General features: G+C 42.2%; 1 protein-coding gene across 3 annotated transcripts in view; it reads left to right on the top strand.

Annotated features, from left to right (window-relative positions):
* LOC128685247 (bumetanide-sensitive sodium-(potassium)-chloride cotransporter-like) overlaps nt 1-27696 on the top strand; it is a 213567-nt gene that overhangs the window by 42818 nt on the left and 143053 nt on the right. For all 3 annotated transcript variants that reach the window (XM_070082928.1, XM_070082927.1, XM_070082929.1), the window contains exons 2-3: nt 22841-22924; nt 23067-23142. In XM_070082928.1, the coding sequence (XP_069939029.1) occupies nt 22841-22924; nt 23067-23142 (160 nt within the window). The remainder of the gene's footprint in view (nt 1-22840; nt 22925-23066; nt 23143-27696) is intronic.

Genomic DNA, 27696 nt, shown 5'->3' with positions numbered 1-27696 from the left:
TTGCTGCCATGTACTCCGTGGCCACTCGCATATCAGATCATCTGTCTCTATCAACACCATATAATTCCCTGAGGATATATTTCGTATGTAATGATAATTTCGTACCCCATATCTCCCCCCTCGTGTTCTGTCTCCCTCAGTTCATGTGCAAGTTTTGCTGCGGACTTTTGGATTTTCCGTAATTCATATATGCTTAATCCAAAACGGGATCTATACTGGCGCTTCATACTCAAGGCTAGTGTATAGTGTTCAAAATAAATCTTTATAATTTATCGAAAAAAAAGTTCTTAGATAATTATACATATGTCGCTGAAGTTGACAGTTACATCTGGTATCCTTGTTGTTATATTTGCTGTCAGGTGTTTCCTTGCAGCTTGTCTGCTGGTCTTTCCTGTCATTCTCCCTCATACACCATCTTCATTCATAAGATTGAAGGATGCAGTTGTTTGGATAGTTATCAAGTGATCACCTTTCTGAAGACACTTGTCATTTATAAAGTCATCCTGGAGCCTCTCCCTCTCTTCTTCACTTGCCATCTTCCTTATTTTGAAACATACGTAGGTTGAAATTCTTTAGCACACCATTTACGTATAAAGAATAAAAAGGCACAGTACCGTGACTGGAACAATACAGTACAATATTAGGAACAGCAGTGGTTCAAGCACTGCTTCTTGGGACCTAATTTGTCATCCGTGTCCATTCTGATACTTCGTTTCTGACAGTTACCAGTCTTCTCGCTAAGTACTTCTTAATCTACTTGAGTATTATTCCTTCCTTCCCTGCCTCCTCATCCAGTGTTATATTGACATCGAGGAAGATACAGGTTACTCAACCTCTTTCAGGCTGCCTTATTTCGCTCACTAAGAAGGATATCTGAGTGTGTTGGGGTTAGTGTGTAGGTAGCGAGCGTGACGCTAGAGGTGTATCTTGCATTACCATTTTCCACCTGCTAGTCAGCTTCCCACCACCACTGTACTGGCACCCGTCCTACCACCATCCACCACTATTGGATACATTACCAGCATTTACTACCACTGTTCGGTACACTATCACCAACTACCAACAGCTACCTCTAATGGGTACACTACAGCTACCACTACTGGGTACACTACTACCACTGTTGGGTATACTATCATGGTCACTAGCAGGAAACGGCCTCACTTATGTACCATAATATATGACCTTGTAAATGGTGTAGAGTGCCATTGGGCGGTGTGGACGGATGCCTCTGAATGGAAAATTGGTGGTAATTGGTTGATGGGTGGATGTGGTGGATGTGAGCCAATCATCCACGCGCTACCAACCAGCTGGTGGAGTGGGGTAAGACCTCCCCTCTCCCCTCACTTCCTCTCATCAACACACCTCTCCCGCATCCTCATATAACGTGCTTTACCATCCTCAATGATATAACGTGCTTCACCATCCTCATGTAGAGTGCCTTACCATCCATCGATTGTACAGCACTACGCTATGTATTTTGATTTTAGGGGAACACTGGGGTCTATCAGGAGGGATAAATTAACCTTGTAGGTTACCTGGAGTTTATTCCGGGAATCAATGCCCCCGCGGCCCGGTCCATGACCAGGCTTCCCGATGGATCAGGGCTTGATCAACTAGGCTGTTACTGCTGGCCGCACGCAGTCCAACGTACGAGCCACAGCCCGGCTGATCCGGCACTGACTTTAGGTATCTGTCCAGCTCTCTCTTGAAGGCAGCCAGGGGTTTATTGGCAATTCCCCTAATGCTTGATGGGAGGCTGTTGAACTGTCTTGGGCCCCGGACACTTATGGTGTTTTCCCTTAGTGTACCAATGGCACCCCTACTTTTTATTGGGGGCATTTTGCATCGCCTGCCCAGTCTTTTACTTTCGTAGGGAGTGATTTCTGTGTGCAGATTTGGGACCATTCCTTCCAAGATTTTCCAAGTGTAGATTATGATATATCTCTCCCTCCTGCGTTCCAACGAGTACAAGTCAAGTGCTTCCAAGCGTTCCCAGTAGTTAAGGTGCTTGACAGAACTTATACATGCAGTAAAGGATCTCTGTACACTCTCTAGATCTGAGATTTCACCTGCTTTGAATGGAGATGTTAATGTACAGCAGTATTCCAGCCTAGAGAGAACAAGTGATTTGTAAAGGATCATCATTGGCTTGGCATCTCTCGTTTTGAACGTTCTCATTATCCATCCTATCATTTTCTTTGCACGTGCGATAGTGGCACTGTTGTGATCCTTGAAAGTGAGATCCTCAGACATTACTAGTGAAAGATAATTTTTATGAAATGCCACCTGTGACAGGCTTTGTTATCACACATCCATCACCTTCTTCACACCATCCATCACCATCTTCACACCACCCATCACCATCTTAGTCATGTAAAATTTTGCGGTGAGGGGCGAGTTTACTAGACAGCGGCACTCATCCTGGGTAAACCTCCCACCATAAAACCGGTTTATTATAGTCCAAATGTTGACACATCATTGCTGATGTCAACTCACCCTTGGTTGCCTTTGCAATTAAGAAGCTGCGAATCTGTATGTCTTTCTGCTTTTACAAATTAACGGCAGATTTTGCGGATTTTTTGTAAAACATTACCAGTCTTAGGTACAGCCAACTTCCATTGTTCAAAACTTGTCTGAAATGTAAGATTGAAGGATGCATTTGTTTGGTTAGGTATCAAGTGATCACCTTACTTGGGTGGGCCATTGGTCTAACCCGGGGGTTGATATGAACCTGCCCCACATGGGCCAGTACGCCTGCTGCAGTGTTCCTTTCTTATGTTCTTCTTAAGAACAGGAGGAGGCCTGGTCACAGACCGGGCCGCGGGGGCGTTGACCCCCGGAACTCTCTCCAGGTAAACTCCAGGTAAGATATACTAGTAGCTTTGGCGGCATTTGCACTAGCGTATTGTGAAACTGAGATTGTGATGGAATAAATAATAGGCATGGAGGCGAGTCTTATATATATTGCAGGAATGCTTGGTGCTCGCCCACGTCAGGCCGTAGGCTGGCCAGAAAGTGAGAGAATGCTGCTTCCAACCTGTTCTGCGTCTGTCTAGTGAGAGCAAAACATCGTGCGCTGCGCTGGGGTTTAGGTTGAGCCACACCCGCTAGGTGGCGAAACAGGACAAATTTAAATTACTCCGTTATGGAAAAAGCGAGGAAATAAACACTGGATCGCAGTATAAAATCACAAAATAGAGCGGAAAACTAACGTGAAGGACCTAGGAGTGATAATGTAAAGAGCATCTCTCACTTTCAAAGATCAAAACAATGTATCTACTACATCTGCTAGGAAAATGATAGGATGGATAATGAGAACCTTCAAAACTAGGGATGCCAAGCCCATGATGATTCTCTTCAAATCACTTCTTCTCTTTAGGCTGGAATATTGCTATACACTAACGGCACCTCTCAAGGCAGGTGAAATTACAGACCTGGAGAATATACACAGAACTTGAACTGCACTTATAAGTACAATAAAGCACTTAAATTACTGGGAATGGTTGAAGTCCCTTGACATATACTCCTTGGAACGCAGGCGAGAAAGAAACATGCTAATATACACTTGGAAAATCTTAGAGGGATTAGTCCCAGATCTGCACACCGAAGTCACTCCCTACTAAAGCAGAAGACTCGACATGTGGTGCAACATCCTCCCCCCCCTCCCAATGAAAAGCAGGGGCGCCACGAGTTCGCTAAGAGACAACACAGTGTCAGGGGTCCATAACTGTTCAACTGCCCCCCCCTCAGTATACATAAGGGGATTACCAATACCTGACTAGCTGGGCTCTGGTTTGTACGTCGGTTTACGTGCGGCCAGCAGTAACAGCTTGGTTGATCATGCCCTGATCCACCGCGAGGCCTGGTCATGGACCAGGCTGCAGGGGTGTTGACCCTCGGAACACCCTCGAGGTATACTCCAGGTATACAAGTGCAATGGCGGCATGTTGCAAAGTACGATGGCCTGACTGGGCTTACATCGCTTTGTCATGCACCACTGGGGTGAGGACACAGCAGGGTTTAGTACAGTTGGGAAGGGTAAGGTAGGGGTTTCATTGAATTGGACAAGGCAAGACAGGCAGGGGTAGAATTTCATAGTTGTGCATGGCAGGGCAGGGTAGGGCAGGTCAGAACGGAACAGAACAGGGTAAGGCAGGACAGGGCAGGGCAGTAATGTTACAAAGGGAATGTTATGCTGGAACTTGGGTTAGTGGCATTTCTTGGGGCACAAGGAGCCATTGTTGGTAACAAGGTTGGCATCATCCGACACACGCACGCACACTATACATAGCAAGTGCAGTTGTGGGTGTTAGAGCAGAGTGAAGCAAATGATCATTGAATGACATGGGTGTGGGTATCAACTTTCTCTCTTTGTACCCGTCACAAACTCTGCTTTCTCTCTCTGGCCTGTACTCTTTACACCATCTTTATTCCTCCTTTATTTCTACTCATCTTATTCTTCTTCCACTACTGTATTTTTCCCTCTCCCATTCCACTATCATATTCTCAACCTCCACTATCTTGTTCTTCCTTTACCTTCACTATCTTGTATCTCCACCTTCACTATTTTGTCTCTCCGCCTTCACTATCTTGTCTCTCATCCACCTTCAATATCTTGTCTCTCCTCCACCTTCAATATCTTGTCTCTCCTCCACCTTCAATATCTTGTCTCTCCTCCACCTTCACTATCTTGTCTCTCCTCCACCTTCACTATCTTGTTTCTCCTTCACTATCTTGTTTCTACTCCACCTTCACTATCACTTGGGAATTGCCATGTCTTGACAGCCTATTCCATATTCAGAAGAAATGTAATTTTACATGATTGAGGTATGTGGTGATAGGGAAGGGGATAGAGATGGAGGCATGTGGTGATACTAGGGAAGCGTATGATGGAGCGGTGTTGTGGTGGCGAGGTATAGTGATGCAGAAGTGTTGTGGTGGTAGGGAGGTGTGGTGATGGACAATTGCGGTGGTTTCACCATCACCACCCAGGCTGCACCACCACCACCCCAGGCTACACCCCTCCCCGGCTACGCCATCCTCACAGGCTGCACCATCACCCCAGGCTGCACCACCACCCCCATCCATGATCACCAGTCCGGGCTGCACCACCACCACCAACCACCCCAGGCACCTGCACCACCTCCGGCATTACCTGTGTAACCTCTGGCACCGTTATTCACTCAGCACTAAGAACACTCGTTCATCCATCCGCCAGCCACCAACCCCTCTCTCCTACAATTTCCCTCCCTTGCACACTCCCCTACTGGTAATATTATTTATGCATGGTACGTAAACACACACCTAGCATTGATCCTGGTTGAATGACACTCACCATCCTTGTATTCACAATAAATCTTGTACTACTTGCCGATTTGTTTGTGCTTATAAGGAAGACGTCTGAAATTATGGTATAAGGAAACCCTTATACATTAAAATATGAGGATGCCTTCAGAGAGTACTTTATGCTATAAAGATGTCATCAGACAGTATAAGCTATAAGGAAGTTCATAGTGTAAGTTATGGTATAAGGAAGCCTTCATAACGTACATAACGGTATAGGGAAGCCTTCCACAATATTACAATGTAGGTATATTCTGTCATATATGGTGGTGTTATGTTGTTTTGAATATCGCCATGGTAGATGTATGCAAACTATTTACGCAAGTGCTCTGTTGCCAGTCACTTCCATCACCACATGTTGAGATTAACAAGAAAAACTCTTCTTCAGAATAGTTCTCTGCCAATTCAAGATTTTCCAGCATGGAACTACATGTCACTGTAGTAGCCGTGGGCGGCAATGTTTTACCTTATTAAGTAAACATTTAAAAGTTCTCAAGAAAAATGTATTTTTTAGTACTGTTTAAAGTAACGTTGTATTTGGAGCCTTTAACGCTAATTGTGGTAAATGACCCACTCAGGTTTACCGTTCACATGAAGCACGATAATCTGCTTGCAATAAAAATTATTTAAAATTATAACAATCTTTTGAGACTGCCTTCCTACGGGAGTAGGACGACTCTCGAAACTCATCAAAGGTATACCTTCTGATCAGCTATAATGCGGAGAACATGACTCACGAAATCGTAATGACACGATTGCAAACAAACCATACCACGGGCGGGTTTAGAACCCGCGATCAGAGAGTCTCAAAACTCCAGACCGTCGCGTTAGCCACTAGACCAGCTTCCCACAATAAGATTCGTCCAACTAGGTATATTTCTACACCATAGGAAGGTTAGCATAGGCACCACTGTGACCACAAATGCATTTGTGGTCACAGTGGTGCCTATGCTAATCTTCTTATGGTGTAAAAATATACCTAGTTCGACGAATCTTATTGTAGCTAGCTGGACCAGTGGCTAACGCGACGGTCTGGAGTTTTGAGACTCTCTGACCGCGGGTTCAAATCCCGCCCGTGGTATGTTTTTAATGCGGAGAAGTATCGTTGTTCATTGTCCAACACTTTGTTGTCCCACGCTGTCTGCCCAGGGTACCATGGTTTTCCTGCATATTTTTTTCTATAATCAGGTATGTATTTGGGGCTCCCTTTCTGTTAGGCAGTAGGATCTTTTTGCTTCGTGGAAAATAAGACCGTAGGGCAGGAGTGGGCAAAATACGGCTCATGATCCATATTGCTATGTCTGGCAGTACAGTAAAATTTATGGTCTCCAGTTAAAAAAAAACACTTCACCTTGATTTGATTATTTCTTAACGAGGATTAGATATGTAGTTTAACTTGTTGTTAGGACAGATACGTTTCTTTGGTTCTGTTCCAGAGGGGCAGAACCAAATAAACCTGCCTGGTAAAGGGTTAATGCCAGGGTGAGTGCATGTCAGCGCCACCTGTGCTTTAGCATTCGTACCATCAGGTGCCTACCTGCTAGCCCGGGGTGATATTGGTCGTTTCACCTACCGTCTTTCACCTGGGTTATTACATTATCAAAGCATTGATAATAAAATTGCCTCCTGTCGTCAATCTTGTGGAATTCAGGGGCTTCTGGCCTTCCATCTGAATGACCAGCTAGATCGTGTGTCTTGTATCTGAATGTGCTTTGCCTGCCCCTGTTTATGCTCTTTTGCTGGCCACCACCTCTGATTAATCTGGTAAGAAAATAGAGATGTTGATTGGGTTTGGATTCAACTCGGGCGGGCCCAGAGTTCTCTGTGATTGTTCTGGTTCATGATGTATCACACATCACTTCTCTACTCCGGTAGGTGAGGAGATTCTGGAATATATCATATATAATAATATATATTGTGCATTAGATTCTATAAATTTTTGAGACCTTGCCTGCATATAAAATTGTTGTTCCTATTGGTGGTTTCCCACTTCTGCTGCAACCATTGCCTCACTACACTAACTCTTGTCTCACTACCCCTACCTGCTGCACCTATTACTACTACCACCAACACCATTACTTCTGCTATAACTACCTCGTTTTATTATTTCTTCCTCCTCTCTTCCGTCTCCGCTCTTCTCTGGTATATATACTGGCTCTCCAACTTTCGCGCATCTGTGGCTAGTTAGTGGTCCAAGTCGGACCGAAACGTCATCAGTTCCTCCTGTACTCGCCTATATGCACTCACCTATATATGGTTGCAGGAGTAGATTCATAGCTCCTGGCCCCGCCTCTTCGCAGGTTATTTGTGTGTGTGATGTACTGCATTCAGTAAGTCCCATCTCGTTTAAATAAGGGCCCAGTACTGGATATGTATTTGCCCTAGATTTGGTATATTTTTATAACTTAATAACTAACTGGTAACGCGGTGGCTGAGCATCACAAGAAAACATTCAAATCTACACCGGTGGTGCGAGAATGAGCTGGACTAGGATATCTAAAACAGAAATATGTAGGTTAATATTAAATGATGCTGCCACACGGAAACACTTCACTGTATGAAGATACCACACTCCGATCTTCCTACATGAGGAGTGGTGGTGTGAGTAAAGGTGGCGAGAGTGTCCTTCACCCCGGGTAGTAGCCACAAGCAGCCTCAGGGCACCAGCCACGCCGTGTACCTACCAACCCACCCACCCACTCACACCCCGAGTAACCACAAGCAACCTCAGGGAGCCACTAGGCAAGCCACTCTGTATCTACTTCACTCTTCACACCCTCAGTAACCCCAACAGAGTCAGGAAAAAATCACCAGGCAAGCCATGCTGTCTGCCTACTTTCCCAAGCACTCGGCCCTCACACCTGCCTCCTCTTAACACTTAAATTTCTATATATACTTTTTTGGCTTAGTTAAACAGTCCTGCTGGAAATACTGAAAGTGTTTGATGGTACATGCACAGGATACATACCGAGATATGTATTTCTTCCGGCGTATGTATACAGAATTTACTTTAATCGCAGTTTTAGGGATTAAAGTATTTTTGTCTTGGGGTGAAAAGGTTACATGCAACCTTAATAACCTAAGTGCAGTTGATAAGCTTTAAATCCCATTAATCAACCAGTCTGAGGGCACACGTTATGGGAACGTAATTAAGTGCATTAAGAATGCTTTACCTACGTTATTAAGTGCAACACACTGAGTATTATTTTTTATTAGCATGTTTACAGTGTAATCTTAACATGATACATCTATGGTATTAACTCTTGTGACCAACAAGGTTGGTAGCGCACTCAGCTCACATATTGAGTGTTCATGGCTCGATCCCCGGCATGGGTGGAAACTTTCGGTGTGTTTCCTTATACCTGCTGCCCCTGTTCACGTCCTAGCAGTAAGCACTGTTGGTACATTGGCGTTAGTTTACTGTTGTGGGTCATGTTGTTGGGGGGGGGTAGTATACCTTAGCTAGGGCTGGGTCTTGAAATGAGCTGAGGTAGGATAAAAACTCAGCTTGTAAAAAAAAAAGTGAAATTTGTTTACGCACACTTAAGGATCTTCAGTTTGGTACGAGCTGGCAACTCTAGTGCCCTATTTTCTTTACTTGCTGGGGCGTCTGGGGATATTATTATTATTATTATTATTATTATTATTATTATTATTGTTATTATTATTATTAACCCAGGATAACCCAGGTAAATCAAGTAGTGTATCTCATTTCCACTGGGATTCTTGTCTACCCCGTGGTGTGACGTAGAACATAGTTTCACTATATGTTGTATTATAAGGTGGCACTGGCACACAAACACACACACACACACACACACACACACACACACACACACACACACACACACACACACACACACACACACAAAATAGATAAATATATATATATATATATATATATATATATATATATATATATATATATATATATATATATATATATATATATATATATAGGGTTCATGAGAAAGACAACCCATGGAGAATTCAATGTCGTCTTCTGTACTCTGTTGACTTGTAGCGCTTGCTGGGTACGAGGATGATTTGCATAGTTCTTAAAAAAAAAAAAGATACCAATACATGTAGGTACATGATGTCATGTTTGGTGGTGATGTAGTTTATTATGCAGTTATCTTGAGATTCTGTCACAACATATGTTTTAGTCACCGTGGTAGACTTGTCATGTACCACTTGAATAAAATTCCAGGAACCGGGCCAGCAGAGTAGGAAAATTTGACACTAGTGAATTTCTCAGAACTTGTGTAGTGAAAGATCTACAAGGCCTCACCTTACTTTCACTCTTATTAATACCATGAACGCGGCATCTTTTCTACGCCAGCCTTGCTCTTGGCAGTACACGTTTAAGCCAATTTTCCCACAATGTGTATTTTGGTTAGGTCAGTGTAGGTCAGACTAACATTAATTAACCAATTATAACATACATTAACAGTAATAAATGCAATAGTACATAAATAAGCCAGTCAGTCTAGCAGGAAAAATGAGTCGACTTAAAAATTTATTAAGAACATAAGAAAGAAGGAACACTGCAGCAGGCCTACTGCCCCATGCAAGGCAGGCCCATGTCTCCTACCGGCTTAAGCCAATACCCCAACCTATTCATGTCAAATCACATTCACTTAAGGAAGGAGCACGGCATCTGACCTAGTAGCACAAGCTAGTCAGGTCCAACTCACACCCATCCACACCCACTCATGTATTTATCTAACCTGTTTTTAAAACATTGCGGATCATGCAGGTACATAATTTCCTATCACAGTCCGTCTTGTAGTTGCATTTGATTACCTTTAGTAGAGCTGGAGCCGGTGGTGAACATGTGGTTCAAGTTGACCACTGACCAATATCCATCCATAAACTTTTGGATCCAAGAGCATGCCCATCCACTGCTGAACCGAGAAATAAACATGGGCGTTGTAACATTGTGCTGCTGCAGCTATTGGTGGCAGTGTGAACCCGCATGGAAGAGGTGCTTCCACAGACTTTCCCACGAAATCGCCGTTAACCCAGGACATCAAGTCCTTCACCTGGGGTACCATTGTACAGGCAAACAAGCGTCTTTTCTTTGGTTGAGCTGACCTCATCTCTGGTTGCTTCGCGGCAGAATAATTCTATCTGTTACTTGAAATGAGTATTGTTCTTAGCTTTATCAAGGTGACGCCTTCCCAAATGTCAGACAAGCGTGATATAGTGTTACAGCCACAGTTTGCATACGCAAATGGAAGCAAGTTGCACGTCTATTAGCCCAGAGCACTTTGCAGCCAATGAATGTTCGAGATTTTCTGAATGATGGTAAAAGCGTTTCTTCTTTTTCGGGTCACCCTGCCTAGGTGGGAGATGGCCGGTGTATTAAAATAAAGTATTATGAGTTTCCATAGAAATAATTTCTTGGGCAATTTGTTCTATGTCAAACCACAACTTGCTGGGATAAAAAGCAACACTTTTAATGTACAAACAGAAAATGGGGAACGAAGCATAGCATCTACATCTCTGCGTTCTCATTTTAGTTTAACAGTAACTGTATTGTCGGTTTTGAGTCAAACTGGCATTTGTTTAGGAGGATTGTTTGGAGAGTGACACTTCTCAAGTAAGTTGTTATAGGGTAAAAACTTGTGGTACCAGGCTGAATTCAGGGGGGAGGTGGGAACATTTTTTTCAGCGCTCTCAAGAAAAATTCGAAAAATTATGAAAATGAGTTATTCATATAGAAAAATAGCTTAACTCTTTGGCAACACAATGGTACAAGAATCAATGTTCTACAACGTTTCTACAAGAAATTATAGTCATTTATATCAGGTATGGTGGCGGCGATGTAGGTAGCGCGTCTGTTCTCAACCCATGTATTTTTTGGAATTTTTTCCTTGTTTTTTTATCGCTTTTTCTTTGCATTATTCTTTCTAATATAATAATTGATTATTTGGCATCATATAAGAGTAGGTGGAGCTTATCAATAGACGTCTAGCCTATCGGGAAGCACCTAGGTACACTCGGCAGTGCTCCCTCTCCAGAGAGTGCCAGGTGAAATCACTTCATTATTACGCTTATATCAGCTTATATATTAACTATACGGCTTATTTATCTATCAGAATTGATCTAATATTATATAATAATCACTGTAAATAACAAACAAACATGTTATATACTCTAGACTGAATAAAATAGGCCATAATATAGCGAGAGTCCACCAGCAATATCTCGATATAAAAAAGTTACTCCTCGTCTCCATGTTGTATTGTTTGGTCTGTGAGTGAGAGAAAACGATGTTTTGAAGAGGGTAACTGCACTAGAACATCAGTTTACTAAGAAATACACCGAAACAAACGCGATTTTCGCGAAAAAAGATTTTTTTTTTTTTTGACGGTAGGCCTGCCGGCGTTCTAGGCCTATATCTCGGAAGTAACTTATTCACTTATTTCGCTAACCAGCACCATTATTAATGATTGTATTGAAATGATTTTCACAGACAATATAAAACAAAGTGTGTTTTAAATTTTAATGATAGATTTTTTGGAATATCTCAAATATTTTTGATTTTGTGGGGGGTAAAAGGCAGATATTTTGGTGAATGCCAAAAATTCTGTCAAATGTATTTTTTTTACCATGATAATAAGATATATTAGATGAAATGGCAATGTAAAAAATTCGTGCTAGTTGTATTCTAACAGTTGGGAATGTCGGAAGTGCCACTCGTAGTGCCAATTTGTCGGGATGCTGCCATATATCAAAATTATGTTAATATTTTTTTTCTATGTTGTTTGTTGGCCAATCATACTGAAACTTTGTCACATTAAACTATATATGCACCTCTAAAAGTACACCAAAAATAAAATAAATCGGTTGAAAACAAAAATATATTCCCTCCTCCCCCTTCATGAAGGTTTCTTTTTTTCTTTTCGTTGTGGATACGTTTGTTTCCAGCGACGTCAACTTCAAGAGGCGGAGGATTGTTTAATTTCCGCTGGAATCCTTTGAAAAAGTTGTTTGTTGAGAGGATTATTCCTCTTTGAGAAAGTTGTTAGGTGATCATCATCACATAACGTTCAGAACATTTGCGAAATGAGAAATATGAATGTAGCAGGTAGAATGAGGCAGTAGATGCAGCCACAGGGAGAGGGCCACACGACAAAGGGTAATTACAGGGAAGGGTGATAAGTGTCACAGGGAAAAGATCATAGGAAAGGACCATTATAGAGGCCCACATGATAATGGCCACAAAGAGAGGCAACAAGAAAAGGTGTTGCATTTGTGACGTCTGGCGGTATTATGCAACTGGCAACGACGGCCGGGGAATCCCTGAAGGAAACTTGTTCAACTGGTGTCTTGCCAAACCCACTACTGCTGCCAAAATATTTAAGCATGCATTGCTTGCACAGCTTTCCAGCATGGCCATTGCTGGCAAAATAATCCAGGATGACCACTGCTTGCAAAGCTCTCCAGCATGTCCACAAGTAAATTATTCCAGCATCACCACTGCTTACAAAACTTCCTAGCGTGGCCACTACTGGCAAAATATTCCAGCTTGACCACTGCTGGCAAAGGTTTCCAACGTTGCTACCAGCAGGAAAGTAGTCCAGTTTGGTCACTGATTGAAGGTAGAGGGGCTGGAAATATGTCGACACTGGATTCTGGAATTCTGGGTAATGAAAAGTTTCTGGATGAACCTCTTGCTTGCTCTTGCCCCACACTCTTGGGCAAGACGGATATGCCTGGACTGGGAGTGCAGTGTGAAGGTTATTTCGCAAGTTTTTCTTTTTGAACATCACTAGATATATGGATACATCCAGCAGGTACTGGAGTGTTCTTATAGGACCAGAGTATGTTCTTAAACATTTATTATTATTATTATTATTATTATTATTATTATTATTATTATTATTATTATTATCGTGAGAGAGGGCTAAACTCGTAAGAGACGTACAGCGCCTGGGGAAATGGAAGGCATTCAGGATTGATTCAAGGAATTGGAACATTAGTCCAAGTCCTTGGATCAAGAGCCCCTCACCAGCATGTTCTTCAACAGGATATTGGCATTCTTGCAGGAATGCCATAATATCCTGTTGTGAAACTTTTTTTCCCCCCTGGATTCGACCCACAGTAGTCGGCAAACACACAGGTACCTGTGTTTTGCTGCCAGGGGCGGGTAGGGGCGGTAAAGAGGTAAGGAAACTTGCCCACATGTTTCTCTGTGCCAGGGAATCGAACCTAAGACCGTGTGATTCCTTAGAGCGGAGAATAACAGAGGAAGGGTCTACCAGACTCTACCTGGAAATTGTTCCGGGGGCCATCACCCCTGGCCTGGTCCTCTACCAAACCTCCCGATGGATCAAGGCCTGATCAACCAGGCTATTACTGCTGGCTGCATGCAATCCAACGTACGAAGCACAGCTTGGCTGATTGGGCATTGACTTTAGGCATCTGTCCGGTTCCCTCTTGAAGACAGCCAGGGGTCTATATGAAGGGTATTCCGGGGATCAACGTCCCCGCGGCCCGGTCCATGACCAGGCCTCCCGGTCTCTTGGTAATTGCTCTTATGTATGACGGGAGGCTGATGAACATCATGGTACCCCTGCCATGAGTACAACAGCAATATGTTCTTAGTTGATAGCTACATAGCTAGCTGTTATATCCCATCACACAAGGCGGATTGCATAATGCCGAATCCAATAGTTTCATGTAGCAAGCGTAGGTGGAGCGAGACCGAGGCAAATTAAAAGTAACAAACGGAGAGATAAGTGGAAAGTATAGCTCGTATTTTCCAGAATCCCTGACACCCACCCTCCAGCTGAGGAAATGGCGGCATAAAGGGGAAAGAGACGACGCTTAAGAAAACTGTCAATTCTGTATATACTTAATTCTAAGAATTAGCCTCGTAACTCCTAGGCTAATTATGCACTACAATTACTACATTACTGCTACATATATTTAGACTAGGTTAGAGATAGTCGTTTAGCTTAAAGCAGTAGTTATGCTTCTCATACACAATGAACGCCTGAGGCACCTCTTTTCCTGTCGAAGGCACCCTGGGGAAGGCCGAGCAGCGTCTACCGGGTTAGTCGTATTTCAGCTGTGAGAAGGGCGCCTTGTCCTTCGTGTCCCTGTGCGGTGAACTACCATTCCTACCCCATGCGACCTACCATAGGCAAGGGACTCGCTAGCTGGAGCAAGCAGTTCGTGACTTACACAGGTGGTTCTCAGGTATCCCCCGCCCCCAACACTACCACGTGAGTATTGGTGAATGCATTCAGATGCATACACGTGTATAGAGGTGGCACTACCACGACCGGAGACCTACCATAGCAGCTGTCTGATATGACAATCATCACACTGACTGTGAAGAATAAAGGTTAGTACACATTGATTGGATTTATCCTGGAGTGGAGGCTTTAGGATGAATTTCATGACTGAAGCACGGAACAATAACCCTACACAGTCGTGCCCACATATACACTGCTTTAATTCCATAGTAAGGACGCTAGCAGTAACAACCTGGTTGATCGGATACACACCAAATAAGCCTGGCCCAGGCGGGGCAGCAAGAGTAGGAAACCTCTTGAAACCCTTCAAAGGTATATATGCCACGTAGCAAGCAGAGTTGGAGGCAGGGAGGTGAGTGGAGGTGAAGTAACAAGCAGAGGGGGAAGTGATTGGGGGTGAGGTAAGTAGCAAGTAGAGGGGGAGGTGAGTGGGGATGAGGTAAGTTACAAGTAGAGGGGGAGGTGAGTGGGGGTGAAGTAGAGGGGGAGGTGAGGGGGTGAGGTAAGTTACAAGTAGAGGGGGAGGTGAGTGAGGGTGAGGTAAGTAGCAAATAGGAAGGAGAGCAAGAGGGTGACCAAGTCAGTTTCCAGTAAACCTGATTCTACAGAAACTCACTGTGGGCGACGTGGTAACTTGTTACACCAACACTACCCCCACACTGCCAACACCACCCCCACACTCCCAACACCACCCACACACTGCCAACACCATCCCCACACTGCCAACACCACCCCCACACTGCCAACACCACCCCCACACTGCCAACACCACCCCCACACTGCCAACACCACCCCCACACTGCCAACACCACCCTCACACTGCCAACGCCACCCCCACACTGCCAACACCACCCACACACTGCCAACACCATCCCCACACTGCCAACACCACCCCCACACTGCCAACACCACCCCGACACTACCAACACCACCCCGACACTACCAACACCACCCCTACACTGCCAACACCACCCCGACACTGCCAACACCACCCCAACACTGTCAACACCACCCCTACACTGCCAACACCGTTCCCATACTGCCAACACCACCCCTACACTGCCAACACCATTCCCATACTGCCAACACCACCCCCTACACTGCCAACACCACCCCCACACTGCCAACACTACCCCAACACTGCCAACACCACCCCTACACTGCCAACACCGTTCTCATACTGCCAACGCCACCCCTACACTGCCAACGCCACCCCTACACTGCCAACACCGTTCCCATACTGCCAACACCGTTCCCATACTGCCAACACCGTTCCCATACTGCCAACACCACCCCTACACTGCCAACACCGTTCCCATACTGCCAACACCACCCCTACACTGCCAACCCCACTCCCACACTGCCAACACCACCCCTACACTGCCAACACCACCCAAACACTGCCAACACCACCCGAACACTGCCAACACCACCCGAACACTGCCAACACCACCCGAACACTGCCAACACCACCCGAACACTGCCAACACCACCCGAACACTGCCAACACCACCCCAACACTGCCAACACCACCCGAGCACTGCCAACACCACCCGAGCACTGCCAACACCACCCCTACAGTGCCAACACCACCCCTACACTGCTAACACCACCCGAACACTGCCAACACGACCCCAACAGTGCCAACACCACCCCTACACTGCCAACACGACCCCTACAGTGCCAACACCACCCCTACACTGCCACTACCCACACTTGTACTGTAATAACAACAGTAGACACTACTGTGTACATTACAAGTGTAACGTGTAGATGTTTATGTGTATTATTATAATAGATATTTGCGTACTCTAATTGTGTGTGTGTGCACTCGCCTGTATGTGGTTGCAGAGGTCGATTCATGTCTCCCGGCCACGCCTCTTCGCTAGGTCCACTCTCTCCCTGCTCCAAGAACTTTATCGTACCTCTTTTTAAAGCTATTTTTAGATCCTGCCTCCACTACTACATTCTCCAGATTGTTCGGCTTCCTGACGGCTGTAAGTCTGAAAAATTGCGTCTTAAGATCACTATGACTCATCTTAGTTTTCAGCTTCCAGTTGTGTCCCCCTTGTTCTTGTGTGTGTGTGTGTGTGTGTGTGTGTGTGTGTGTGTGTGTGTGTGTGTGTGTGTGTGTGTGTGTGTGTGTGTGCGTGCTTTCTGTATGTGCTTACTTGCCTACCTACTTGTCCACATGCTTACATGTGTACGTCCCTACCTGCTTGCCTACCACCATGTGACATTCCTGTGACACACCTTGCAGTTCACACATGCTTGCTGACACAGCCCTTCACTTGACAACCTTCTTAGCGTCTTCATACTCCCATTTACTGGTTGGTCGAGCTGCAACCTTAGCCAGACATGAGATGCTGCTAGAGTGTTACATTTGTATGTGTGACTTGAGTGTGTCTGGTGCCAGAAAACAACATAACATTATTAATAACAGTAATAAGAATTATTATAGTAAAACAGACAGCAAGAAAAAGTGTTTAGTAACAGATGAGTGCGAGCACAGAGGATTGTATATATGTATTATCCAATGTTTTATACAAGCTGCTGCTTATATTCCTCATTCGGGAACTACATCAAGTAAAACCTTTTGGCTAAGCTGAAAATAGTGTCAGAGAAGAAGTGGACACCTTGCCAACCAAATTGTTGAATTCAGTGATCTCAAAGATAAAAAAAAAAAGACAAATGAAAATACGAAATTAAAACTGCAATAACATTTAAAAGCAGCTTGAAAGAGTTGTGTCAGGTATGTTAGGTTAAGATGAAACTCGGGAGAGTTCACTTATACTCATCAAGTATTGTCTTCAGATTTGAAAAAAATATATATTTTTTTTATTTTCACTAGGGAATCTGTATTTATAAAGACAAATTAATAAGCACATCACGTTTTATAATAACCGAGTCAGTAGCTAGGTTCTAATTACTGATCAGCCGCCTTCACTTCAACAGTAGCTAGGTTCTAATTACTGGCCAGTCACCCTCATTTCAACAGTAGTTAAGCTCTAATTACTGGCCAGTCACCCTCATTTCAACAGTAGTTAGGTTCTAATTACTAGCCAGTCACCCTCACTCCAACAAGTTAGGTTCTAATTACTGGCCAGTCACCCTCATTTCAACAGTAGTTAGGTTCTAATTACTAGCCAGTCACCCTCACTCCAACAAGTTAGGTTCTAATTACTGGCCAGTCACCCTCACTTCAGTAGCGCCATAAGTTCACTGACAGCACAAAAATGATTTCTTATGACATATATTATGAGGTAAGAATTTTACAGTGATTGAGAGAAACAGAAATTTACTCATCCTGGTCAGTTTCAACCTTGCAGTAAAGCAAATATTCAGTAGCAAATATTCTGTGGTTCCAGCTTGGTTCCCATCGTGCACGAGCTAGTTGTTCAACTCTCTAGACAATTTGTGACTTAATGACTAGTTAGAATAGAGCAGCAAGAGGAAGGGGGGGAAGGGGTCATCCTACCTGGCTCCTTTTCACGAGTCAATTTCGTGTCCACTGTAGAGAAGTTTTGAGACGTTGAAGTCAACTGATTTGATTAATGGGTGAAGGGGAAGGGATTTGGTGAACATCTTGTAGTACAGTCTCTCTTCTGGCTAAAGTGAAAGCATTGTCAAAGTCCAGTTTAATTGGGGCTTTCTGATGTGTGAAGCTGGTAATGCATACACGTGCTGTCTACCTGGAAGGTGTTTCGGGGTCAACGCCCCCGAGGCCCTGTTCTTGACTAGGCCTCCCGGCAGATCAAGACCTCGTCAGCCAGGCTGTTACTGCTGGCCACAAATAGTCAACGTACGAACCACAGCCCGGCTAATCAGGTACTGACTAGATGGACTGCTGCAACACAGTTGCGCTGCCTGAGCAGGTAGTTCGTGAACCCCATGCTCATCCTATGAGCGGTAGCGCAAAGAAAAAGTGTTACAGAGATCGCAATGTGTCTTTGTCTTACCCTACTTAGCATTGTTACACAAATAACCCGCACATAAAAGACAGAAGCTTACGACGACGTTTCGGTCCGACTTGGACCATTGACAAAGTCACTGGTCCAAGTCGGACCGAAACGTCGTCGTAAGCTTCTGTCTTTTATGTGCGGGTTATTTGTGTATCGTTCCAGTCACGGTATTGTGCCTTTTTGTTATTTAGCATTGTTACGTTAAGAGAAAGATATATTAGTCATTTCGTATTTCATATTTATTTCATATAGTTGTACAGTAAGGAATACAAATAAATGATTTCTTATTCGATAATCAAAAAAATATTGGTCATAGCTGGATTGCAATCTCTCTAAAGAGTTTATCTAGCGACGCAAAATGTGAATACAACCTCTAGATTTCATATATATTATTATTGACGATGAGGTGTTTTGCCATATCCTGTATGGTTTGCATGAACGTGTTTTTGTAATGTTGGATGTTTGGACACTAAGGTATAATACTGCAGTGTATGACCCTGTCTCCACACACTGCATATCATGTCATTGTCATCTCCATACAAACCGTACTGCCAGAGATACTTATAGCCTAGCCTTAGTATAGCAGTAACAATATTTTGCAATCTACTCACCTTGTTGCCTCTCAGAATCCCAGTGACTCCAATGACAAGGACCGCAATGAAAATAAGTCACATTGACTTGGATTATCCTTGGTTAAATTTTACGTAATTTATTATACAAGGCCAATGATTAGGTGTGAGGCATAAATAATAAAACCTTCTAATCCTAATCCCCTCCTTTCATTTCCTCCCTCTTCCACTTCCTGTCTTTCCTCTCTGGCCTCCCTCCTTCCTTCCCTTTCCCGGCCATGAGCAGAGCTGTGTCACATCTCAGCAGTGGAAAGGTCACCAAATACCAGCAGACCGAAGTCTAGTATTCCTTTTATTTATTCATGTTAAGCCTGCGTCTCAATGTCTGTCGATGGTTGTAAGCCGACCAGCAAGTATTTGAGAAGACCACTGCAGTAAATCTAGAGTTTAATCTGTGAAGTATGGACAAGGTTCCCTATACCTAGGTGTTAGTCGACTATTGATGGTGGTATAATTGTTTAGTCTTTTCTTTTAGTCTCATAGCAAGTAAGATAAATCCTACAAACTTCTATTGACATTCAGCGTACACTCATGTGTAATACCCGCGTGCTTCTGAATTATTCCTTTCCAAATGAGGTCCGGTCAGACACCAGACAAGTTCGATCACCCATTTGCTGATTGGGGAAAAGAGGTGGATCCATGGACACACCTGTGATCGGTTTCAAGGGTCCTTTTTACCCTCTCATCGAGGCCTGAGACCAGGCCTCCCTGTTAACCGACTAATAAACCAAGCAGTTGATGCTAACAGCCTGTAGGTACACACAACCCAGTTGATCAGGCGCCTGCAAAAGCAGGAGACAGTAGTCCAGTTTCCTCTTTAAAACTAATACCTGTATTCCTTCATTCTTTCTGAAATCTGTTGGAAGCAAGTTGAAGCGTCGGGGACCATGGATGTTAGTAGTACTCTCTCTATGCTTATGGCATCCCTGCTTTTCACGTGGTTTAATATACACTTCCATAATTCTAATTTAAGTAGGTTGTGCAGATTGGAGACCAGACCCTTTAACATATTCTTAATAATATATATTATAATTTATAAGGTATCTCTCTTCGTTCCAGACATGACGTTCAGTGTTCGTTCAATGGTTTATTGATTCTATGCAGTTAGTGAACGACCTCAGCATACTTTTCAACTCTCTCCTAGAAGCATTTTAATCATAGAATAAGTGTTCCAACATGAGAGCATAATTAATTTAAAAAAGTGTCAATAACTAGTTTTGATTTTCTGTCATTTTCCTGACTATTGCTGCATTTACCTTATCGTGTTCTGAAAATAAATACTGAATAACTGTATCTCATAAATGTATAACCTGTGACCCTATCAAACTGTTTTTTTTAATTACATTACCTAATATAATACTCCATTCTCTTGAATGTACAGTAACTCATCTAATGACCATATGACCTGTTTCTGCACTACAAATCATTGATTTTATTCGATTTGATCGGATTATATTATACATTGTTATCCTACAAATTTGTTACTATAATGCTTCTTATTTGAAGTACTCATTTGTACTTCATATTGTAATTTGTTTACTATAATTTTTACCACTGAATATATCATTGCTTAGTTAATCTTACGTTAATTTTAAGCCTGCCCATAATGCTCTGCATACAAGGGGCTTTTGGCATGTACACCCAAATTACTATATTTCTTTGTACAACTATGTATCATGTATCATAGGGCATCTGACGCTATTATTCCTAGACCGTAATTTACCGTTTCCTTTTGTTGTGACACGGGTTCCCTTTCTGTATCTTATGGTCGTTGTCACCATAGAATATCATGTTATTGTCATTTGTCATTTGGAAGACTTTGTTGATACTTAAGATTTGTAATTGTTCTCTGTCTTCTACTGAAGCGACTCTACGATTCATTTTGGAATCTTCCGACTGGATGATACTTAGCTGTCTAGCGTTTTTATGTCTGCAGTGAGGATACGAAAGAGTAATGGTATCAGGACCTTACGTTGGAGTACTTAATTTTTAGTCTTATAGCCTGGTTTTTGTTTTGTTTACTATTTTTTTTATCTTTGTTGGCAGTAGTGGAGGAGTTTGTCAGGTAACTCGGGAAGTTGACTGTTTCATGCTGACAGAAACTTCCAAGTGTTCAGGTACAGTCACAAGCTGTGCTGTAACTGGTGATGGTTCGTGGGCACGTGCTCATCACCTCGCAAATTTTGTTTGTTCCCATACTTTCCTCTTATATAATATGAAGTTTTTTAAATTATTTTGTTACACGTACACTGTTAATTGCTTGGTCTAATCTAGCATCTTTTCTGTTTGCAGGTATGTGGTAGTTTCCTTAGCTTCACACCCAGTCCACTTCCGTGAGTATCCGTCCCTAACCTACTCACGTCCTGCCCTGACCATCCTGGAGGACACCATCCTGCCTCCTGCCTGGTCTCCACCACCCTCCAGTACATTTTGGATGACATCATAGTTAGAAATCATAGAAATAATCGTCATTAAAGGTGGGACTTCCCACAGCTAGGGCAGCCAGAATGAGGTCTTCAGAAGGCTGTGAGCAGAATCCTAAACTAAGATGCATGTTTGGTGTTTACTTTCAGATGTTATATTAAGATACTCAAAAGTTGTGTTTTATTTTTCGTTTTTAGTGATTGGGAAGTGAATGTTGTCAATTATTAATACTGTGTGCCTATTAGTTTATTCTTGTCGCCTCCAATACGTCAACACTTAGTACTGTAGTTGTTAGTTTAAATATGTGAAAATCAAATTGTGTTGAGCTAAACACAACAAAACTAAACATTATCTTTTTTATTATAGTTATTTTTATGGCAATTATTTTCGGCTATATGAGAGACATGTGAAAGTTGTACTTGTTGCGCTCTAGCACTTGGGATGGGAAGATAATTTTTTGCCGATACCACTCCCGATACCTAATTTTATTCCGATACCGATACCATCAAAATTAGACAATACAACCCATACTGGTACCAGCACTTTGGCACACCACCTACTTAGTACACTGAAATTCAGTATATAATACATATACTGTAATGTATTTTGTCGTAAAAAAAAAATACTATGTAAGGAAAGGGAAAAAATATTTGTCGGTTGTTGTTAGGTTAAAAGTATAACTTGTTATTGAAGTCTGGTGTTTAGGAATAGTGTCCCGTGGCCTGGTAGGTAATGTTATCGCCTTACACTGAGTGTCGGTGGTTCAATCCCCGGCCGAGTGGAAACATTGGGCATGTTTCCTTACACCTTGCTGTCCCCGTTCACCTAGCATGTAAGTAGTCGACTGGTAACAAAAAAAGGCACAATACCGTGACTGGAACGATACACAAATAACCCGCACATAAAAGAGAGAAGCTTACGACGACGTTTCGGTCCGACTTGGACCATTGACAAAGTCACACTGACTTTGTCAATGGTCCAAGTCGGACCGAAACGTCGTCGTAAGCTTCTCTCTTTTATGTGCGGGTTATTTGTGTATAGTCGACTGGTGTGGACGGCATCCTGGGGAACAAGACTGAAGGCCCACACAATGAAAATAAGACAGTCCTCGATGACGCACTGACTTTCTTGGGTTATCCTGGGTGGCTGACACTCCAGGGTTAAAAATCCCAACAAAATCTTATCTTTAATATGTTGCTCTTCCCATCAGCGACACCCTGGTGCTGACCTCGAGACCGGACCCTCCAACCTCAGAGGAAAAGTAATAAAGTTTGGATGGCTCGAAGGTGTTTATGTAAGTTTTACTTATTTTTTTTTTAAATCTGTAATAGGTCATGTCTCATTATTGCTCAAAAATGTAAGTTAATATGGTATATGACAGAGCTCTTCAATATAGCTCAGTGTATATAGTATATAATTTCCCTAATCACCAACAGATGCGATGTCTTCTCAACATCTGGGGTGTGATGCTCTTTCTAAGAGTGTCATGGATGGTTGGGCAAGCTGGAGTGTGTAAGTTACTTTCGCTTGCATTTTTGTATATACAGTATCCAAAAAATAGAAAGTGATGCTAGTATATTTTGTGTTTCAAAATTTAAAGGAATTATAATATTGCTACATTAATTTTATAAATTCTCACTCTTATTTTGTTTTTATGTTCGTATTAATTTATTTATAGTGCACTATCTTATTTACGCTAAATGTTTTAGGAGAGGAATGTGAATTATGAGAACAGTTGTTGCACATGTAATGATGAACCATGCCATCATTTCCTCAGATACTCAAATATACATTTACTGTCTTTATAAATAAAAAAAGAACATCACTTAACACAGTAATAAACACTTAAATTATAAAAAATATTGAAAATAAGTTAATGTTTTACTGTGGATTATAATTGGTTAAGACTGCACCAGGCAGAGCATTATAACATGGATAGCTATGAGTTAAGACTGCAATTTCGAGAGTATTATAACATGGACAGCTAAGACATACTATAAAACAGTTTTTTTGCTCACTTCAATTAATTTCCGGGCTAATGATTCCATTAAATTAACACCAACGTGTTGACCTACTTTCTGAATTTTCCTGTTGACAGCTCAAATTTTAAATTTGTGCCAAAATTTTCAAACGATCAAGTACTTTGATTTTTTTTCATCAATCTCTTAACTATCCAAAACACAGTAATTACATGTATACTGTTAATCCTCAACCATAATGCCAACTTCCTAAGTTAACACTAGGAGAAACTGAAAGTACAGTAGAGCACCACTTATACGGCAGGTTAGATTCCAGGCTTCCACTGTAAAGTGGATCACTTTTTTTTTCATTTATAAATGGTAGGGTGTTGGGGAGAGGGGATGGGATTAAATTATGGGAATCAAATACAAAATGGGAGTTGACACAGTTACTTTTTGCTGATGATACTGTGCTTATGGGAAATTCTAAAGAAAAGTTGCAAAGGTTAGTGGACAAGTCTGGGAGGGTGTGTAAAGGTAGAAAGTTGAAATTGAGCATAGATAAGAGTAAGGTGATGAGGGTATCAAATAATTTAGATAATGAAAAACTGGATATCACATTGGAGAGAGTATGGAAGAAGTGAATGTTCTCAGATATTTGGGAGTTGACTTGTCAGCAGATGGGTTTATGAAGGATGAGGTTAACCATAGAATTGATGAAGGAAAAAAGGTGAGTGGTGCATTGAGGTATCTGTGGAGACAACGTTATCCATGCAGGCAAAGAAGGGAATGTACGAAAGTATAATGGTACCAACACTCATGGGTGTGAAGCTTGGGTTGCAAATGCTGCAGTGAGGAGGCGGCTGGAGGCAGTGGAGATGCCCTGTCTTAGGGCAATGTGTGGTGTAAATATTATGCAGAGAATTCGGAGTGCGGAAATTAGGAGGAGGAGTGGAGTTACTAAAAGTATTAGTAAGAGGGCTGAAGAAGGGTTGTTGAGGTGGTTTGGTCATTTAGAGAGAATGGATCAAAGTAGAATGACTTGGAGAGTGTATAAATCTGTAGGGGAAGGAAGGTGGTGTAGGGGTTGTTCTCGAAAAGGTTGGAGGGAGGGGTTAAAGGAGGTGTGTGTGAACATGTTAGATAGGAGTGAATGGAGATGAATGATTTTTGGGACCTGACGAGCTGTTGGAGTGTGAGCAGGGTAGTATTTAGTGAAGGGATTCGGGGAAACTGGTTATTTTTATATAGCCAGACTTGAGTTCTGGAAATAGGAAATACAATGCCTGCACTTTAAAGGAGGGGTTTGGGATATTGGCAGTTTGGAAGGGTATGTTATATATCTTAATATATGCTTGTAAACTGTTGTATCTGGGTGCCTCTGCAAAGACTGATTATAGTATGTGAGTGAGGTGAAAGTGTTGAATGATAATGAAAGTATTTTCTTTTTGGGGATTTTCTTTCTTTTTGGGTTACTCTGCCTTGGTGGGAGATGGCCAACTTGCTGAAAAAAAAAATGCATATAAATGCCTGATAACATCTTAACAGTATCATATACTATTAAGTTAGCAATAGATCTAAGGATAAAAAATAATAAACAAGTAAAATGCACATACATTACACTCATTACTTACCTTAAAATATTTGTTGTCTTAATGTAGGGTGAGAGGTGAGTGGTATTTATTGTAGGAAGTCAAGTGTGGTAGCCTGTCCAGTTACCACCTCGCAGTTGTTTGTCTTACGGTGATTGTATATACTATTTTGTGTATATGACATGTAGCGTATTTATTATATAATTTTGAAAAATGTCTTAAATGGATTAATGAAAATGCCTATATTAATGTAATATATTACATTTAAAGTGCCCCAGAGTGATTATTATTATTATTATTGTTATTATGGTGGCTTCATGAGAGACACACTTAGTGATTTAAATGTGTGCATGCCAGCACAGTGTGTAAGTTCATTTAGGTACAGGTACACATATGTACAATTATCAGAGTATATAGTATAAAATACACAATAACTTTAAAACACTTCAATTGTTGGAAGGTTTGCAGGCATGATTGATGGACATGGAAGTCATAAAGGATGTAAATAGAGTAGCGCATGGATGCTGTAATAGTGAATCAGCCATTTAAACAAATTTTTGGTCATAATTTGAAAGGTCCATATTAGCAAATTGCCATAAAGCAAAGCACTGTAAAGTGGGGCCCTACTGTAAATGGTATGTAATACCTCTAACGTTTAAAATTTTGGTTGAATTTTAGTGCTCTGGTAGCTCATATAGTAACTCTTAACTATGTCTACTTCCTAAGTAACACACAAGCCTTATGACTAGTTGCCCAATATGCATTGCATAATTAGTGGCTTTCTTTTGTGCCTACCATTGTATTATTTCATTTAAACTTCACTATTTGTACAGTTTTTGGAATGTACACTCAACTGTTACATTCCTTTGTACAACTATGTATCATATCAAAATAAAGTATTATTATTATATTATAAACGAACGTGTAATGCCGAGGCAGAGGTTGCTGTTGCGAGCCAATTTTATACTGTAGTAGGCTTTGCCATACAGTAACTTCATGAGCTGTACCACAGATATGTTCCTGGTGGGTGCTACCGACTAGTAGCAAGTTATATGAGGTTCAGCAGGATGAGGGTGTTTGGACATCCTTCTCCAACAGAAATCATCACTACGAAGTGAATCTCTGCTGATTGAGGATCAGGCACACACATCTCACCCATAGCCACCTGTTTGCTCTCTACCCTCTCCTTCCCCCTCCCTGACTACCTGTGGGTAGCTTCAGGCATGCAGCTGACTGTGAAACACATTTTAACAGTCTGCACATGACTTGCGCCTATTTGCCTTTGACATGGTTTTTGTAATTACTCTGGTGCATGTAAGAATCTCTGGAGAACCTTTAGGGGAGTCTTTTGACATTAATACTTTGTTTTTTAACTGATACTGGTTACTTTAATTTATGATAGTACAGTGATCCCTCAATTATCGTCCATAATCCGTTCCTGGAAGTGGGGCTATTATCGAAATAGACGATTTTCAAATCAATTTTCCCCATAAGAAATAATGTAAATACAATTAATCCGTTCCTGACACCCAGAAGTATTAAAACAAAAATTTTTTTTACATGAAATATAGATGTAGTACATAAACAATACAATGGCACATGATGAATGAAACATTAGCAGCATAACACTTACCTTTATTGGCGATTCTTCTTAGTGTATGGAAGACTGGAGGAGGAGAGACATTGAATTACTGTTTGGAAGGGGAATCCCCTTCCATCAACACCTCAGGTACCAAGTGCTTTTCTGGGGTTACTTCTCTTCTCTGTTTCTTAATGCCACTAGGACCAGCTTGAGAGTCACTGGAGTCCTGTCTCACAAAAAAACTGTCCAGAGAGCTCTGTTTCTGGCATCTCTTTAAAACTTCCCTAAAATGGGCCAAGACTCTGTCACTGTACAAGTTGCCGATATGGTTGCAACATCCTTCTCAGGGTGATGTTTCTCCATAAATCTTTCCATCCTACCCCACATTTCAAAAATCTCCTTAATTTCTGAAGAACGCACCTTCTTCCATCTCTCTTCCTCCTCCTCTGCAGCAAGATTCTGAGCTGCGATCTGTTGCTCTTCCTGCTGAAGCTCTTGCAGCTCCTCAGTGGTTAGCTCTTCGTTGTGGTCCTCCACCAACTCTTCCACATCCTCCAAACTCACATCGAGCCCCATGGAACTCCCCAGTGCGACAGTAGAGTTCACAACTGACATAAGCTCATCAGGGGCCGCCTCAAACTCTTCAACCTTTGCTGGCCTTAAATTCACTCACATCACCACTAGTTGCAGGCAATTTCTTTACCAAATCGTCATGCAACTTCACAAATAAGCGACGTCATAAGACTATCTCCTGCTAATTGTTTATCCACACCAATAATGACTTCTCAACATCTTCGAGTACTAGTGATCTCATTTTTGTCAGCATATTTACCCCCTTTGCAACAACAGCTTCCTTGATTTCCTTTTTCTTGGCTATGATGGAAGATATGGTTGTACGAGATTTGTTATACAGCCTGGCCAGTTCGCCCACATG

Source organism: Cherax quadricarinatus, chromosome 8 (genome assembly GCF_038502225.1).
Source record: "Cherax quadricarinatus isolate ZL_2023a chromosome 8, ASM3850222v1, whole genome shotgun sequence".
NCBI lineage: Eukaryota > Metazoa > Arthropoda > Malacostraca > Decapoda > Parastacidae > Cherax > Cherax quadricarinatus.
Note: the sequence above shows the minus strand (reverse complement) of the source record. Positions and strands in the feature narration are given on the sequence as shown.